At 35.8% G+C, this 19,815-nt stretch overlaps 1 protein-coding gene across 4 annotated transcripts in view; it reads right to left on the reverse strand.

Annotated features, from left to right (window-relative positions):
* The window catches only part of LOC139689423 (SERPINE1 mRNA-binding protein 1-like), a 50,152-nt gene that overhangs the window by 17,858 nt on the left and 12,479 nt on the right, over positions 1 to 19,815 (reverse strand). For 2 of the 4 annotated variants that reach the window (XM_071586542.1, XM_071586540.1), the window contains 2 exons: positions 19,025 to 19,195; positions 9,695 to 9,766 (listed from right to left, as the gene is read on the reverse strand). In XM_071586542.1, coding sequence (XP_071442643.1) covers positions 9,695 to 9,766; positions 19,025 to 19,195 — 243 coding nt within the window. The remainder of the gene's footprint in view (positions 1 to 9,694; positions 9,767 to 19,024; positions 19,196 to 19,815) is intronic. The other 2 variants (XM_071586541.1, XM_071586543.1) reach the window with 2 other exon arrangements.

Below are 19,815 nucleotides of genomic sequence, written 5' to 3' on the forward strand. Positions count from 1 at the left end.
ACTCCCTCCTCCTTGCCTAGTGCAATTCTTCCCCTTACTTTGACCCTGTTGGTCCAAAACACTAATGTTTAGCTTAGCCTTTTTCTTTCTAGAGAATCGCATAACCTCGGTTTTATTAATATTTATTCTCATCCCATACCTGTCGCACTGAATTTCCAATTCACTCAGCAATGCTTGCTATCCCTTGCCTGACTAACGAACTTAAGCTTTATCATCAGCAAACCTAACTGATTTTACGAATTCCCCGCCCACTTTCATTCCTACCTCCAGTTCTTCCCATGCCTCTTTAATCATTTCCTCTGCATACAGGTTGAACAGCAACGGTGATAATGGGCAACCCTGCCTTACACCTCTTCCTAACACTGCCCGTCCGGCAGTGAGCAGTCTGAGACATGTACAGGTTGCGGATTAGCCTCCTTTCCCTCCAATCTATTCCTATTTTCCGCAATATACCCATTAGTTTTTCCCAATTCACTCATCAAAAGCTTTTTCGAAATCTACGAAACAGGCAAATACCTCCTGGTTGTGTTCTATATTCCTCTCGATTAATAATCTCATTACTGCAATGGCATCACGCGTACCTCTCCCCTTCCTTAACTCAAACTGATCATCCCTTAAGTAATCATTTGCCCTACTCTCTATCCTTTTGTTCATGATCCTGAGAACAACTTTAGCTGCGTGGGATATCAAACGTATCGTCCTGTAGTCCTCACATGATGTAGCCTTTACCTTTCTCAGAATAGGAACTAAAACTGATCTCACAAAATCTTCCGGCCAGATTCCTTCCTCATAAATACTACGGATCAGCCCATACAGCCTCTTCCTCCTGAATTTCCCTAAACATTTCAATAGTTCTGCTGGAATGTTATCCACCCCCATGGCCTTATTTAGTTTCATCTCCCTTAATGCCCTTTCTATCTCAATGTCAAGTATGCCTGGACCTAAGCTATCTTCCTCTATGTCATGCTCATTTTCTATGTCTATCTTGTTGGTCTAAGTTCTGCTATATATTCCTTCCATCTCTCCTGGGTCAACTATTACCTTACCCGCATTAGCTCTAACAGTTAGTATACTACCTTGATCAAAAAGTTCCCGGAATAACCACCGTGTGGCGCTCCCATCGTTCCGATTTGAGTTCTGTTTTTTTTGTTAAATTGGTACATCTGTTGTTGATATTCCCTTTAAATCTTAGTGTCATAACTTGACATTTGCAAAAGTTACGTAGACAAGAGTACATCTATCTCTGTGTGTGTTGGCGATTTTTTACAATTGCAGAAATGGATTTAAATTTGCAACAACGAACTTGTATTACATTTTGCGTAAAAAACGGATTTAGTGGCGCACGGACGTTGGAAATGTTGGAAAAGTGTTTCGGCAACGATTCTCTAAAAAAAAACGGTCGTTTACCAGTGGCACGAGCGGTTCAGAAGTGGTCGTGAGTCAATCGAAGATGATGAACGCAGTGGCAGACCATCGACATCGAAAGTCGGTGAAAAAATTGATAAAGTAAAAGAAATGTTGGTCAATAACCGCAAATTAACCATCAGAGAAATAGCGGAGGACTTGAACATTGCCTATGGATCCGCCCAAGACATTGTGGTTAATGATTTGGGTTTCCGTCGTGTAGCAGCAAAGTTGGTTCCAAAAGACCTCAATTTCATGCAAAAAAGAGACCGTGTTGACGTCGCAAAAGACATGATTTGCGAGGCTGAATACGATCCCACATTCATCAAAAGGATCATTACTGGAGACGAGACGTGGGTTTATGAGTACGACACGCAATCCAGACATCAGGCAAGTGAATGGCGTTCACCAAATGAGCCGAGACCAAAAAAACCACGTCGTTTTCAGTCAAAAAAGAAGGCAATGCTGACGGTTTTCATGGATTACAACGGTGTAGTGCATCATGAATTTTTGCCAGAAGGCCAGACAGTAAACAAAGAGTATTATTTGGGCGTTATGAGACGTTTGCGTGAAGCAATTCGCCGAAAGAGACCAGAAATGTGGGCAGAAAACTCGTGGATTTTGCACCATGATAACGCACCGTTGCACAGTGCTATCATTATTCGTAATTTTTTGACGAAAAATGCAACAAATACCATCCAACAGCCACCGAATTCACCTGATTTGGCTCCCTGTGACTTCTTTCTGTTCAATCGAGTTAAAAAACCATTACGGAGAACGCGTTTTAGCAGCCGAGAGGAAGTAATGGAAAAATCGCAGGAAGCACTGATGGACATACCGAAAACCGACCGTAACTTTTGCAAATGTCAAGTTATGACACTAAGATTTAAAGGGAATATCAACAACAGATGTACCAATTTAACAAAAAAAACAGAACTCAAATCGGAACGATGGGAGCACCACACGGTGGTTATTCCGGGAACTTTTTGATCAAGGTAGTAGATCTCCCTTTCTTACTTCCCGATAAAGATCTATATTTGCTGTACAGCACACCGATTTCACCCTTCCTCTGCAGACTTTCCATATCCTCGCACTGCGTCTTCCACCATGCTTCTTTTACTTGATTCGTTTCCCACCTCAATTTATTGTTTACTTCTTTGTACTTCATTTTGCCTAACTCTGTATTGGCATTCTTCCATTTTCTCCGCTCATCCATCTTTGTAATCATCTTATCCGTGATCCATGGTTTCCTAGTCCTTTCAGTGTTAATGGTTCCATTTGTCTTTTGCGGCTTTAGACAACCCTTTCTTGATACTTTCCCATTTTTCTTCGATAGTACTTAGCTCTTTACCATCCCCCATGATTTCCTCTATCGCCTGTTGGTACTCAGTCCTTTTCAAACCGTTCAATGCTTCTACATTCCATTTCATAACCCGCCGCCCCTGCCTTATCTTTTTGAAACGGATGCTACATTTCATAACAACTAAATTGTGGTCAGAGTCCGCATCCGCTCCCGGGAAGTTGTGCGAATTTATCACACTGTTCCTAAACCTGTGTGATAAATATATACTGGATATATTACAAAACCAAAACTGTCTCTTTATTTTGGTTTCATTTTAGAAGTTTTATAATCCGTTGCCAAGCGTTTCCAAAACTAAATTCATAAACTATAAGAAAATTCACACTTTACCATCTTTAAAATCTACTTTATGACAGAAGGAAAACTTTTTGTGAACGGCATAGATGATTATTTTATGCTCCACAAAATGGTACAACCCATCAAACATTTCATACATTCAGTCCCCAATGACTGAGTTTACAAAAATTGATGCACACATTTTAGCACTTGTCAATCCCTAAAACCTTGGAAAGCCAATCCATCACCTGCCAAGTTCACTACAGAAATGGATTTCAAGTTTCTAAGTTGAATACATTGAATCTGCATGAGCATCATATCTTTATCCACCACATTGCAAACCTCACATCATTATATTGAAATAGATAGGAGAAATTAGATAATAGATAACCATGGCTAAAATACCTAATTGAGCAATACAAAAATTCTGCTTCTGATTAATGTATTTACTACAAACTTGCGCACAAACATCCTTCTAGAGTACGCAAGCCAAATCCCCAATCTCTGGATGCCAATTAATCCAGACTACGAGTGGACCCACTAAGTCATCACTCCATATATATGCTGCCCTTTACCACCTGTAATGTTTCAGAGGCAGTATTTTCCACACCTTACTCATGAATGAATCAACTGCTATCGACAATTCTTAAACTAAATGCATAATAAATAATTTGCCAAGCTTATGAGGCCAATATGAAAAAGTGGCGTGTGTCTAGAAGTAAGAGCTTTCCAATGGGTGCCAATATGACTGCTATGCCAACTAAATAGAGGTTGTCACGAGTTTAACTACAAGAGAATACTGGTCAACTGGATGGAAACAGAAAAAATTCTGACCATCATTGGACCAATTCTCCACTCAAAAAATTATCTAAATACAACTCTTGCAGGAAAGTAAGGTTGTTGAGAGGAGCACTCTTCCATCACCTGTTAGCATTAATACTGAATCTTGAAAGTAGCAGACATTAGTTCATAAAGAAAGATCAATTATCAAAGTAAGATCATACCCTGACATTCTTTTAGTAAACGCACATTATTATGTGTTTATTATACATAGTGACTTTGAATTGTCATACTCCTCTAAAAATGTGTCTTATCGAATACATGTAGGAAAGGACAATTACAGCATATGAGGTCTACCCAGGTTAAGAGTATTGAATGTCCTGTCTATATCTTTGAGGCCAAAACTATATTTTTATGACAAGCAACAAAATATGAATCCTTATTAATACCATAAAAGGCATACCTATTCATTTTACCATTTGATCATAGATAACCTTTTCTATTTTTTAAAAGGTCGACTGAATACACCGACAATTAAAATCGACTAGAAATCAATACTACACGCAAGACTGTCTTTAGTTAATCTTCTAAGACATATATTTCCACAATCAAGGCACAAATCAAAGATGAAACAAAAATTGAAGACAACATTATAATGTACAATTTGAGATTTATCAATCAGGGTGCGCATTTGACAGATGCTTTTTGTGGTCTTTGCCAAACTAATTATGAAGGCACTCCTAATTGGATGAAGAAAGGAGATAATACCATGAAATACGTAGTATCTCCATCAATACTTTCAGAAACTTTGAGTAACAGAAAAGGAATTAATACAGGGCACAGTTTACGATGCCATAAATATAGTGAGAATCAAAAAGGACCTACTTAAGACTGTTGAAGAACAATTTTGATTCATATAGAAATGGGGCCTTAAAAATTCAGTTACTGGCCCATGCCTATACCTAAGAGGAAATTAATTTACCTATTCATGGTGAAGATGGGTTCTGCACCCCCAGACTGATTAGAAAAGTTTCTAACCTGTCTTAATTTATCACCAGAGATTATCAGGGAGAAGTTATAAGCCTAAACATATAATGTTATTCAGTAAAAGATTAAAAATTAAAATATAACTCAGTTACCCACCATAAAATGATAGATAACACACACATGTAAAGGTTGCTATAAAAGAGGTCAACATCTGTGAATGCAGATGGCCATGAAGAGACAATTGATAATGTGACCAACTATCTATGCTCTAAAGCAACTAGAACTGACAACATTAAACCAAGTAGAAATGGCACAGAAATCTAGGGGCTTTAAAAAAGTCAGAGTTAAAACAACTGATTACTAGCCTAAAGTCTGGATGACTTCCAACTTGTTTCAGAATGTTAAGATTCATGAGGAAAAATGTTCCTTTGCCTGAATATTATTCTACTCACTTCAAAATACTACTCCAAAATCATCAGGTTACCTAACACGCTCTTTTCACCCCTCTCCTTACAGACAAGGACCATTCATTTCTTCAAGTAACAAGTGGGGAGGTTAACCCGCAGAAAGATTAATTATACTACATCATTTTCATGCATAATGTTGTAGCATCACAGAAAGCTCAGCCGATTAAAGAGGAGAAAGATGAGGCATAAGAGACAGAGTTGAGCCACAGATTGCCCATCTCTCAAGTCTTGCAGCAGTGTAGTTAATCATGGGTTTATCCCAATCAAAATACACAGGCCTTAAAAATAGGGTGCCGTGGTGAAACAGGAATGGAATACAAAACCAAATGCATGAAAATTTAGCTTCAACCTGAAAGTGAGGAAGAGAATGTTCAGATCGGGAAATAGAGCCAACCCCTACACAGCACAACAGTTATTTTGTCAAGCTGCCATGCCTAGTAAAATTGAGCCATTTGATTGACAAATTAAACAGAGAATACAGATTTCCCTCCTAATGAAGTGCAAATTCATAAGACCCAATTCAAACTGCATTTTATGTAGACATACAATCTCATATCTATTTAAGAATTTCATTCAAACTTAATGTAAATATTTAATTTTTCAATGTACACACAGCAGAGAGAGTCAATGGAAGAATTGAAAAATATATTTAAGTAGAAGGAAGTATGAAGAATTGAATAATAAACCGAGGCGACAATCAAAAGAGCGAAAGCAGCATGGAGGATGCCTCAGTGCAAGGACATAGAAAGTGTACACAGATCGGAAAAGAAAGAAATACTTGGTTGTTCCACATATATTTTATTAACACGACCTAGGTTTCGACTTACAAAGTCATCATCAGGTAAAGAACAGAAGACACAGGGCTTTATATAGTGGATAGAGAACTGGAGAGGGGAGGTGTTTGAGAAGAGGGAGGAGGGGAAAGAGAAAGGGAAAAGGTGTGTAAGTTTGGGGGGAGGGGGAAAAGACGGTTGTGGTTTATTCATCAAGTGTACACAGGGCAATATTGGTGCTCTGGACAATTAGTGAAAGCACTGTCATGACGTAAGAAGAGAAAATCCATACATGCAACCAAAGATAAGCCAGGGAAATCATTAATGGAATCAGCTAAAATTCAAGAGAGATAGAAGAGATATAAATAGGAATTATGTTATAAAAACATCAGGTCAGAAGTCAAGCTAGACATTGCTAATATCAACTAGCTTAGGTCCAGATTTACTTGATGGCACAATAGAAAAGGCAGTAAGGGAATTGAAATAAATTAAGGCCATGAAGGTAGCAATCAATCCCATGAAACTACCAAAAAGGATTAGGAGAACTGGGAGGAACTTTTTATGGACTATTTCACAGCATTTATAAAACAGGAATTCAGCTGGAGGATATGATCGATTAACAATTTCTAATCCATAAACAAATAAAAGCTACATCATGTGAGGACTACAGAAGAATAAGTTTGATTTCACATGCAGCTGAAGTGCTTCTCAGGATCATTGACAATAGGATGAGAGCAGGGTATATTATTACTTGATGACCAATTTGGAATCAGAAAGGGGAGAGGCACATGTGACAATACTGCATAATGAGGAACTAATAGAGGAACAATGAATACAATTATAGTGTATTTTTTTGTCATTTCAAGAAGGCAGAGTAAACAGCGTCGCATTAATGATAAAAAACCATGGACCCCATAATCAATCCAAAGGTTGGTTTGGTAGGTGATGGTAGAGTTCACCCAGTACTAAGCCCAATAGAGTGTGAAATTCACACGTCAAGGTAGGGGGGCCAGTTCCTTTCCCTGTGCCAGTTATGGTTTCCCGGCAAGATCTGGTACCCGAAAAATTAAAAAGCTTGGGTGGAGGTGCAGGTGCTCAGAGTGCCTTGCCCGGGAATCGAACCCAGGACCCTCCGGTCAGTAGTCCAACGCTCTAACTCCTGGACTACCGCAACTTTGTAGCGTTCATGATGTATTGCAGCAAATAGGAGTCGATTGGAGAGATAGGAGACGTGCAACCTGTACATGTCTCATACTGCTAAGGTTGCGAGTGGCAGATGAGTCCAGGTGGATATGTTTAACAGCTGTGCTCTTTAGCGTATATGTGGATAAAATGCTTAAATGGGCTTAATAGAGAGGTACTGCAGATTGTTATTAAAATCTGTAGGCAATTCATAAAAATGTTAGGTTTTTGGATGACCAAGCCTTAGTTTATCAGTCAGCCAAGGGGTTGCTGAGTGAATTGAAAATCTGTACAATAGCTATGGGTTAAGAATAAATACAAACAAAACAATGTTTAAGTTTGGGAAAGGCTAGAATATCTATTATAAGAGGAGTCCATAAACTTTAGCCAATGCCACACAATTCTGCTGGTACTTATCTATGGGGATGATTCAGATTAACTGCTATTAACCTCAAATTATATTATCACCATATAATGGGATGAAAATAATGCAACATCATACAAATGTATAAAAAAGCATTTTTGATCTATTTCAGGTGAGTATTCATCACTAAAACATAGAATATCCATAGGAAGGTGTACTATCCCGTAAGCTATTAGGAATAACTATGCCGTGATTCTAAAATAACCATTTGCTTAAAATCTCTTTTTATTGAGATACTACAGTATATCCTTGCTTTAGTAGATAATACCCAGCAGAGGGGTTTTAATTATCCCTTTCATTTAATATTAACAGCACACACATCCTTGAAGGGTACAAGACAAAATGTACATTGAAACCATGAAGATGAAAATATTATTATATCACACATTAAAATTTCTATGAAATCAGTACATTTTGACTATGACCTTCCTGGAGCCAAAGAGTATATACATATTTTTAAAAAATCTAAAGGAAAACAAACTCATTTTTTAAAACATTAGTGTGACACATCAAGATCTCTGCCAAAGCAATCAATGTAAAAAAAGCCTTAGCAGACTTTGCAGCCAAGAGAATTTTCCCACGGATTTGCCTGCAGCTAACACTTTCCAGCAATCCATTCCCTCACCATCGCTTTGTTTAATGTACCGTGCTTCACCTGTGCCACATGTATTCAACAGAAAAAGCAACTTCAGATACATACTAACGTATCATCCTGCCTCTCTATGCACTCTACTAACTCAGCTTAAGTTTTATTATTTATGGATTCTGATGATCTTGGGGGGTCCAAGAGCTTCAATTAATTAATGAAGTAATCAACCCACGAAAGTATAATTGTCATTAAGAGTGTGGGCACCCATTCACACAGAGAAATACTAATTATTTACTTGTTTTTGAATGACTGGTATATTTTTTGCACCTATATCTGGTGAAGTACTAAAAACAGTGATATGTGAAGAGAACTATTTTAATCAAAGCCAATTAAGGTAGCTATAATGGTGGCTATAGTGATGACATTTGAGACTCTTATAATAACACTAAGATCAGTCTACTTAAAATAATTCAGGTGATTTCAGGGAAATTATGTCCTGCAATTATACCATTTGAATTCAGGGAACATACATTTCACTGAAATGATCTTCACTTGTTACTTTTAAAGTGAGATGCAAGTAACCTAGGGCTTTTCATGAAAAATATTGAGACTACAACACTTTCATAAATTCATTTGAAATATAGGAAGTTTCCCAGATGTGAATGCCAAACTCAAAATGCCCACCATAAATCAATATTCAAGGACTACCACCTACACATTAAGGTTTATATTGAGAAATGTTTTCCAATGCAAATTTCTAAACTAACAACTGCATAGAAATTTGGCTTTCAAGACCATAGTGTGTGAATTTCATGGTTGTGAGACTCGAGAAGTATTTCATGCATGCAAGCTAATGAAATCATTTCAAGATTTCAAGGAATGTAAAATGAATACAATAGATATCTGTCGATAAATTAGGGGATCTCCATAACACAAGGAATTATGATTTCATGCTATGTATTTTATAATAACAAGAATGAAAATAATTATCATAATAATAGCATCTACACATAAATACAAAATATGTTAAGACATTCAAATACTTAAGCAAGACAATTATTTACTCCAAGGAGTAGGAACAATATTCATTCATATCATAACAATACTGCCTATTTCTACCATTCAGAGGGATAATTTTTCATAATTTTACTGATAACTTTTTTCACAACTGACAATTATTTAGAAAGAACTTTAAAAGATGTATCAAATATTAATCATCAATCAAAATGAATGTGAATTATACATTAACTTAAAAAATATTCAATACAAAAAACTTTAAAACAAAATAAATAAAAATACTTTTCTTCCCCTCACAACCAGGAAATAAAATCAAAATTAGACTTAAAAGTTATTTCATCAATATAACTTTAAGAAACTAAGCTTTCATCACTATTTGAATCAGAGGAGAATATAGGGGCACAAAATTTTCAATTTCATAGAAACGTCACTTACTCAATTTCGTCTCTGTAAGTACCCCAGTTATGTGCACCACCACCTTCTCGCTTGTCCATAGGCTTCACCCCACTGCAATTCAATTACATGAAAATAATTTCATCTTCTTTCTCGATGAATGGCCAGCTTAAACTAAAGAAAAACTATCCAATGAATGGTGCACCCAAAATAATAAAATAGTTTACCTCTATGAGAAGTCCATGGACCCTTTGAAGCAACAAAAATACATAAGCCATCAAAGCTGAATCACTCCAACAAAGTGAATTTGAACATGAGCATCAAACCTTACTAATTTTTCTTAAAAAACAAAAGAGTAATAGCCAAAACAAACAAATATATACCTACATAAGTAAAAAACTCTTTGATAATATTATCCAGTTCACCAAATGCATGAAAAGAACCCACCTACCAGAAGGATTACTATATAAAACATTTACTTCAATTAATTATGAGACACTTGGACGTGATTGATGTTTTCAGCCAGCTAAGTTATGGGAAAACCATGGGAGTGTGCATGTCAGCAGATAAATCAACAGTAACAGACGGAATGCCAAAACTAAAACCAATTTGGATTGAACAACAAATTAACCAACATCAGCTTTTATTGAATATACACCAGAGTTATCGATAAAAAAAAATAATTACCATATTTAATGGCTTATTCTTAATGTGAGTTCTCCAGCTATGTAAAAATGTGCTCATTGCTACCACAGATGACTCTTTGGTCCATAATAACAAATCAGCATTGCTGTTATAGTTAGTTTAGTATTTTCATATACATTTTTTGGTGATTTTATGTGACAAAATTCAGTGCAGCAACTGCTGTGATCGTTATTTAAGAGTTACCCACTGAAGCGCACGTAAATGCAAGCATCTCAGTGAAAAATCATGTAATACAAATGATGGTAAGGGAGAATAATTTGTACATTGAAATTCTAGCATTTATATTAAGACCGTCCCATTAAATTTTTAAGTGGTAACCATATTAGGTTGTATTTCAGTTATAGGGCTATTCAACAGTCAGTTTTCAACCTGACTAGCAGTCATAAAACCAAGACCTTTTCCTTGTTTTCCTTCTTGGGCTGGAGTTTTGCCCAGCTAAGGATAAACCTCAGTTAAACGAGACATATAAGTATGGCCAAACACTTTCAGAGAAAAGAAAATGAAAAACAAACAACAATAAATACGGGAAGTGCTACTCTTTCAGTAGCGTAATTATTTATTGCATAAGCTTTATGCCCTGATATCCAAAATTTAACATCACTTCCTTCCCGTTAAAACTAATATTTATTATTCTGAAAGAAATAAAATTCTTCAATCTTACTGAAACTTGAGAGTTCATGAGATGGTCACAAAATTACCATAATTTTTCTAATAGAAGAGTTTTCTGGGAAAATAATGGCCACAAAAGTAACAGGATGGCTCTTTTTCTTCACTATGACTTTAACACCAACATTTCATTTCCAATTTCAAATATATGATGAAATTGGGAATTAATAAACAAAGATACATTGCAGCAATAAATAGCATTGCACAAAATACTGCAAAATTAAATTATTTGATTATTTACTCCAGCAGAGTTGGATATTCCTATTTTATGTCCCTAAAGAACCACAGCCCACTAAATTTGAGACAAAAAAGACTTATGCTCGAGAGCCTATAATTGTCTAAAAAACTAACAACACTTAGTGAATCAAGTAGAAAGAGCTGAAGGCAAAGGAAATGAGAGATATAGTATCGGGAACTAAATGAAACCATCTGATTGACTCATCTCAATTTAGTCTATTAGTGCCAAATTAAGAGTGCATATATCTATCGAATACGCATTCCTTCAGATGCCATTCTTGACATTTATTTCTTCATCTACTTTTGTCAATAGAAACAAAAGCTTAAACAGTCATTAAATGCATAACAACAAATTGTATTGTTTATAATTGAAAGATGAGGTTAGCAGCAGACGTTTTTCCATAATATCTTTATGCAACCACCTGGAATTCGAGGACATAAATATACAACATCAGCCAAAATTAAGATTTATCTCACAGTAAAGTTACAGCTGAAAGCAATTGCAAGCATTGAGGGCCATATCTTAAGACCCTGCATTTGAGCCAAATAACAGTTTCATGGGTTTGCACTATATTTATTCTCGGCACTGCGCATAAAAACCATTTGCATTGCCATCATCAATGACAAATTGCTGAAATAACCTAGACAAAAGGAGATCAGACAGCATGGAAGAGGGAGGGAGGAATACAATCCAGATTAAAATTAATCCCCAGTAGCCTAACCTCCTCCACTCTCACTGAAAATAACTTGCATTCCCAACATCCCCATATACTACCTTGATCAAAAAGTTCCCGGAATAACCACCGTGTGGCGCTCCCATCGTTCCGATTTGAGTTCTGTTTTTTTTGTTAAATTGGTACATCTGTTGTTGATATTCCCTTTAAATCTTAGTGTCATAACTTGACATTTGCAAAAGTTACGTAGCCAAGAGTACATCTATCTCTGTGTGTGTTGGCGATTTTTTACAATTTCAGAAATGGATTTAAATTTGCAACAACGAACTTGTATTACATTTTGCGTAAAAAACGGATTTAGTGGCGCACGGACGTAGGAAATGTTGGAAAAGTGTTTCGGCAACGATTCTCTAAAAAAAAACGGTCGTTTACCAGTGGCACGAGCGGTTCAGAAGTGGTCGTGAGTCAATCGAAGATGATGAACGCAGTGGCAGACCATCGACATCGAAAGTCGGTGAAAAAATTGATAAAGTAAAAGAAATGTTGGTCAATAACCGCAAATTAACCATCAGAGAAATAGCGGAGGACTTGAACATTGCCTATGGATCCGCCCAAGACATTGTGGTTAATGATTTGGGTTTCCGTCGTGTAGCAGCAAAGTTGGTTCCAAAAGACCTCAATTTCATGCAAAAAAGAGACCGTGTTGACGTCGCAAAAGACATGATTTGCGAGGCTGAATACGATCCCACATTCATCAAAAGGATCATTACTGGAGACGAGACGTGGGTTTATGAGTACGACACGCAATCCAGACATCAGGCAAGTGAATGGCGTTCACCAAATGAGCCGAGACCAAAAAAACCACGTCGTTTTCAGTCAAAAAAGAAGGCAATGCTGACGGTTTTCATGGATTACAACGGTGTAGTGCATCATGAATTTTTGCCAGAAGGCCAGACAGTAAACAAAGAGTATTATTTGGGCGTTATGAGACGTTTGCGTGAAGCAATTCGCCAAAAGAGACCAGAAATGTGGGCAGAAAACTCGTGGATTTTGCACCATGATAACGCACCGTCGCACAGTGCTATCATTATTCGTAATTTTTTGACGAAAAATGCAACAAATGCCATCCAACAGCCACCGAATTCACCTGATTTGGCTCCCTGTGACTTCTTTCTGTTCAATCGAGTTAAAAAACCATTACGGGGAACGCGTTTTAGCAGCCGAGAGGAAGTAATGGAAAAATCGCAGGAAGCACTGATGGACATACCGAAAACCGACCGTAACTTTTGCAAGTGTCAAGTTATGACACTAAGATTTAAAGGGAATATCAACAACAGATGTACCAATTTAACAAAAAAAACAGAACTCAAATCGGAACGATGGGAGCGCCACACGGTGGTTATTCCGGGAACTTTTTGATCAAGGTAGTATTAAGATGAGTGTCACAAAAAGTTGCCAAATGACTCCTTACTAAGGAGGACCATTGCATTTGTTTATTTACTGTAAAAAAAAGTTCCATTTGCCAATTCTTGGAATGAATACCTACATTCGCCATTACCATACTAGTATTAGATGAGCAGATGCACACACTGGTCACAAGCATAAAAGCAAAAGTAAAGACTAAAATGGAGTGATGCCTGAAGAACGCTACTTAATTTTTTAATTATCTTCTGTAGCTAATGTACTAAGACTGACATCATCATCTTCTTTATGTTCTCATTGGTCAAGTACCATGACCAATGAGAACATTAAGAATGCTTCTCATTCAATTCTAAACTTCTCCAATGAAGACTGTGGTATTAAGAAGCATTTGTTTTGTTTAATAAAATCAGTGGAATTGTGTTTTCTCATTCTTAATCACTTCCAACATAATACGTAGATAACTGACATCTTATTCGAGCAAGGTTTGGAAATTTTTCATTCTTTAATAGCAAAGGTTGATACACATGCTGACATACACCAACCTAGCTTGATAGAAATATATTTTAACTACCTATCTTAGTTTTTCTCCAGCAGGGAAAGTCCATGCAAATTTCACCACTATTTCTACAAAAATTATTTTATTCTCACAACCTACTAATATCGCGTCTGTGCTCTTTCTAACTATTGTTCAAGAATATTGCCAATTTTGATATAATGTGAATAATTCTAAAGGAAATACCATTGGTGAATATTTAAAACTTTTTAAAATTATGTTGGACATAATCCGAGCACCCCTTTTCACTAGAAAATCATTTAAAAAAATCAAAATAATTCAAATAACCAAATATTTGAAACTGCTTCATTTTGAAAGAAAGTCAATGAAAAAATATAGCTATAAAAATAAGAGTACAACTTACCTTGAGATACTGCCCAAATAAAAATGTCATCCATGTCATTGATAATGTTATAAGAATGAATCAACTGTTAACCAATTCTTTCTAGTGAGACTAATACTAAATGATACTTTTGTCTTTGAAGGACACAATATCACTAAAATACTTTACAGAGCACATATCTTGAAGAATCGATTAACTTTCAAACATTTTCCAATAGAACATATCAACCTTTCTGATAAATATGCTCAATTTTTAAGGTCACTAGAAATTTGTTATTTCCACACACTATAGCACCCAATCTCCCATAATGGTATGCAATAACACAATTATCTTGATATACTCAATTATGTTATGTACAAAACTGAACCACTTTATAATTCTACCATTACTCGAGGCATTTGGTATATATACATGAAATGTACAGAAGGGTGGGCTTCTCACTCATCCTATCAGAGCCTACTTAGACCTAGAAAAATCATGCTTATATTTTGCCACATACTAGGGGCATTCAAAAAGTATTTCACAACAATTTCTTAATAAGATAGCAACAACGATACAAGGCTGGAAGTTTGGGGCCTTCTAGTTTAAACGTTGTGTTTATCAGTGATGCACGTTACAAGCAGTGGGCTAATATTGAGTTTCTCACTGCCAATTACACTGGAAATCAGTGTAATGAGTATTCACTACATCGTCCATGAACTCCGGGCTTTAGTATGCACATACTGCTCATACGTGACCACAAAGCACAAGGAAAATCATACGTTCAGAACCGTTGCACCACTAAATGAGTATGAGAGGGATGACTGACAATCCTTTATCATTACTACCACTGAAATATGGGCTCGTCAATTCCAAGCCCAACGCATTGCAACAGTCAATGGAGTGGCACCATATCCAGTTGCAGGGAAAGATAGAGGTCAATGAAGTTCTGTTAGCAGGCAAGATAATCATCAATGTTGGGCAATATTCTAAACAAAATTTTCTGAAGGATGAACAATTAACTCAGATGGCTGTGTCACTATGCTGCAATGATTTAACCAATATTTTTTATGCCTTTGGCCTGAGGGGAACCTCTGAAACCATCTACAACACAAGGATGAAACATCTTGAAAAATGCATTGCATGAGATCCACTTTGAATCCAAGAACAATGTTCTCCGAACTCCAAAGGTGGTTATGTAACCGCATGATAGTTAATGTACTAATGGGGCTAGGACAATCTTCCTGAATGTTGAGGTTAAGCCCATGAAACAGACAGACTACTTTGAAAAATAGTCAGACCTGAAGGATGTAGCTATGTGCTTCCAAAGCTACAAGTTGTTTGTGACATATTTGCAGTGATATAAATTGTTGTGCATTATTTTTTGAATACCCTCAATAAATTTTTTCCTTTATTTTTGCAGGTAACCCCCCTCGGGGGTGGTTTGGATACATGCATGTTATATTAAAAAAAATTCCACCTATTCAAAAAATTAACAAGCCATGCAAAAAAAATCAAAATCTTCAAGGTAAGCCTAGCCTCACAAAAATTTACGAAGTTGGGTAAATGCAAGATGACACATAAATGGTCAGAATGCAGAAAGACAACTATTTGCCAGGCAGCAATCTTAAAGGGGGATACCAACAAAAGGAATCAACATTTTTCTATTGAAATGAGTATAGAAATAAGAAAAACAATGGCGAATAAGAGCAAGTAGTTCCTTAAGTATTTCCCAAGGAGATATTAACAATTTAGGACTTGTCAATGAAGGCATGCATGGTTAAGATTTTTAAGGCACTGGGCTAAAATGAGCTCCTTCCAATTGCCAATTTTTAAATGACATTAGTACATAATGTAAAGGTATAGTATACAAAAAAACTGGGTGGTTTCTTTAATTTTTCCACAGAGCAATCACATTGTGGATCAACCTGACATTAGTTGTAAACCAGAATCTTCCACAAAAACAAAAAAATGAGGAAGAAATCATTTTCATATTTGATATCTATAAGCAATTACCTATATTTAAAAAGATTTATTTCATTCTGAACTATGCTTAGAAAGATCAAATAACCCAGTATAAAATATCGAATTGTTACAAAATTATTTTGGGCAAAGGGTACCTATATCCTAGCATAACTGATGTAATATTTTCTAACATGTTTTAGTATCCGTGATAAAATCATCTTATCAATGAAAATACAATGTAATAAAAACAAACACAGAAAAATGTCAATAATGCCTTAAAGGAATAAATGTAATAGAAATACTAAACGCAGTATGAGTTCTTAGCTCAGTGACTAAGAGTACTTTACATCAATATATTTTTTAAGATACTTCGAGTCTCTCTTTCAGGCATATTCCCAAAAAGATGTTGGTATTCATGAAACGCTTTAAATTAAAAATTTATAACATTTTACTTCATTACATCATACCTTGCAATTTTAAAACTTCCTACATACAAATCCAGTTTACTTAAATGAACAAAATGGAAAGCTTTAAATTATAAAATAAATGAGCAGGTACCTTTTCAAAACATTAAGTCACAAATTGCACTTTCATTGTTTCTCATTAAAAAACTTTAATTAGCCAATTTCTCTTACTAATACAAAACTTTATTTGGGAAATGAAACTTCCAAATAATGCCTTAACTTCTTGTAAGTGAATAAAAAAATGCGCATTTATGCATTAAGCTGGTATTAAAGTACATTTTACTTATAACTATTTTATTATTATTTGTGTGATGAAGGTCAGTTAATGTGATAAGTTGCCAATTTTATCATTAACACATCCAAAAACAAAAAAATCAAAACAGCACAAAAAATATTGAACAACAATTAACCAAGAAATGTTATATATAAGATTTTTTATGTATTTAATAATGTAATTCAAAACATTTTAGTAATTAATTATTGAACTTATGAACCATGTATTCACATTTGCCACTTCTTTTTTCCCCTGATTACACACATGCATCACTGATTCTTACAAAATCATAAAATATTTTAAGCACCTCCCAAGATCCCTCCTGTAACTTCCGCCCCTTCAGACAAAATCCACAAAACAATTGCAACAGTGAAATATAGTAATAGCCCTGCATGTAAAGAGGGTGACAAATTAAAAGTTAAGGAAATGACATGATACACTTGTTCCATATTGTTTGATAAGATTGAGAGGTGAAATTATAGAGGTAATTGTTCGTACCAATATCAGTTGCCTTTTAACAGTTTCATACTAGTTCGGTTCTCATCGGCATTAATAGCATGCTTGGGAAGTAAAATCAATTTTATCATTGTTTCAATAATAGTTAAATGCTAAGTAGACAGCAAAGGCAGATGGGGAGCATTTGGATTAGCAATGCATGCATTTAAAATAATGTATACAACATTGAAGGACAATTGTGGGGCATTATGCAAGAGTAAGAAGTTTGGAGTCTCTTTCCCTTTCAAAACATATCTTTCACAGTAGACTACCAAATTATTATTACTATGTGATATTTTATTTTCATATTGACTTGAACCTTTCCCAGTAAGGATTGTGTGTCCATAAATGTTTCAACTCTTATCAAATTTGAAATGCCTAAGAGTTTTAATATTGACCTGAAAGTAACTGATTTCATAAAAAAGCAACGTTTTCCACACAAAGGACTATATTTCTAGGAAGGTACTTAAACTAGATACCGACCTAATGATTAGCAAATATATCACAGCAGTAATTGGCCACAGTCACTTCACTGAGTAATTTCATTATCACAAAATATTAGAGGAAGAGAGTGGTAGATCCAACATGCACCTGCCAGGTTAAGTTTGATTATTCACCCACTTTCACAAATTTTAAGTGCTCTTTCTCCTTGAAGTAAGTGCTGATTATTTCCAAGTTATGTATATTATATTACGCAAAGAGAACTATTAAGATGATATGGTATACAACAGTTAAATACCACAGCATGCAATTATCTACTTGCCTCAATAAGAGTTCAGCCCCAAACAAGCACAGACTGGAATTTTATGAGCTTCTGTGGGTGGAAGGGAGTGTGTGGAATAGGAGGGGGCGGGATCAAATTTAATTGCACATTGAAAGCTGCCCATGAAAAGTAGTATAGGCCCATTTAAGAAATACCTCGCGCCTACACTTTCAGATGCTCAAAAATGCTCACCACCACTTTAGTCATTATTATGATGTATATTTAGAGAGTAAAAATAAAATATTGACAACTAAAATTAGTTAAAAATAGTTAAGCACATAAGCACCCGACATATACCTGATGTTACAAATCAGCAAAATAGGAAAAAGTCAACGTCATGTGACTATGGATACAATACCTTACTTTTCACTCAACAAAATAAGTCAGTAGTTAATGACCAATGCAGAAAAAGAATATTAAACACTTTGGAGACATACGAATAATTAAATCTCATTTGGCATCTCCACGTAAGGTGAATCACTATTTTTGGAACCTAATGACCATAAAATGATATATTTAAGAGACTTGTTCTGAGACTTGAAACACTACTCATGCCACATTGTAAAGCTAACAACGAGGCTATACTATGATTGACAAGATGTCACAGCAAAATTAAGGCAGAGAAAGGAAGTGCTAAATCTATAACAAAGAAAGAATAGCATTGTATACCTTGATAACAGAATTGATACACATCATTATTCACTAAGATATTATAAATGACAAATATATTTTTTCAGAAATCACGAGGACACTTAGAAAGTGGCAATAATAATCCCACGTCATTCAAAAAAGTATCCAAGTTCTGAGCCAGTGCAGTCATAAATATATTTACCTTTTGTCAGATCCAGATTGCCGGTCAAACTCCCTCTTCCCCCTTGTATCAAACACACCTCTTCCTCGTCCACGGCCCCTTCCCATCCCTCTATTGTTGGTCCCACGGCCACCTCGACCACGGGGATAGTCACCACCCGCTCCCTCCATCCGGCTGCTGCCATCCCTGTTCCTAGACAAAGAGATTTTATTCAGGAATTTGTGAATGTTCGGTAATTGAATTAGGAAATATTCGGTCAAATTATGCTGATTTTTATACAGTGTGAAGAAAATTGAATTGCTACATTAATAAATTATAGCACTATGTATATCAACATTTACTCATAGTAGAATCCCAGCAATAATGCATCAATACTATTGCTAAATAATTTCGGTAGTTATTTTCAGTTTCCCCACAAATAATTTTATCTTCACCTACATCTAGCGCATTAATATTCACACAATTTTACAATGGCTATGATAGTATCACTTTTAACTCTCTGTCACACCTTTTTCACACACTAACGCTAGATATTGATGGCGTTTCATATTTCCCAATCTGTGTGATGCCATGATGCACCTTATTCTTTCACATTCAAGTCGCAATTTTTGTGCTATCTAAGCAGCACTCAAATGCAGACCATCTCTCTTCATGCACCACACACACTAAGATGCACAAGACGTGCAACAGGCTTACCTGTCGATACTTTCCTCAATTCAATAAAATAATTTTTGATGAAACAATAATCCCATTCTTCGTTTGATTTTGTATCTAGTACTCAACATCTTCCTCAAACTTGGGCCATTTAGGAG

This window comes from Hetaerina americana, unplaced genomic scaffold (genome assembly GCF_022747635.1).
Source record: "Hetaerina americana unplaced genomic scaffold, ioHetAmer1.1.p SCAF_23, whole genome shotgun sequence".
NCBI classification, from domain to species: domain Eukaryota; kingdom Metazoa; phylum Arthropoda; class Insecta; order Odonata; family Calopterygidae; genus Hetaerina; species Hetaerina americana.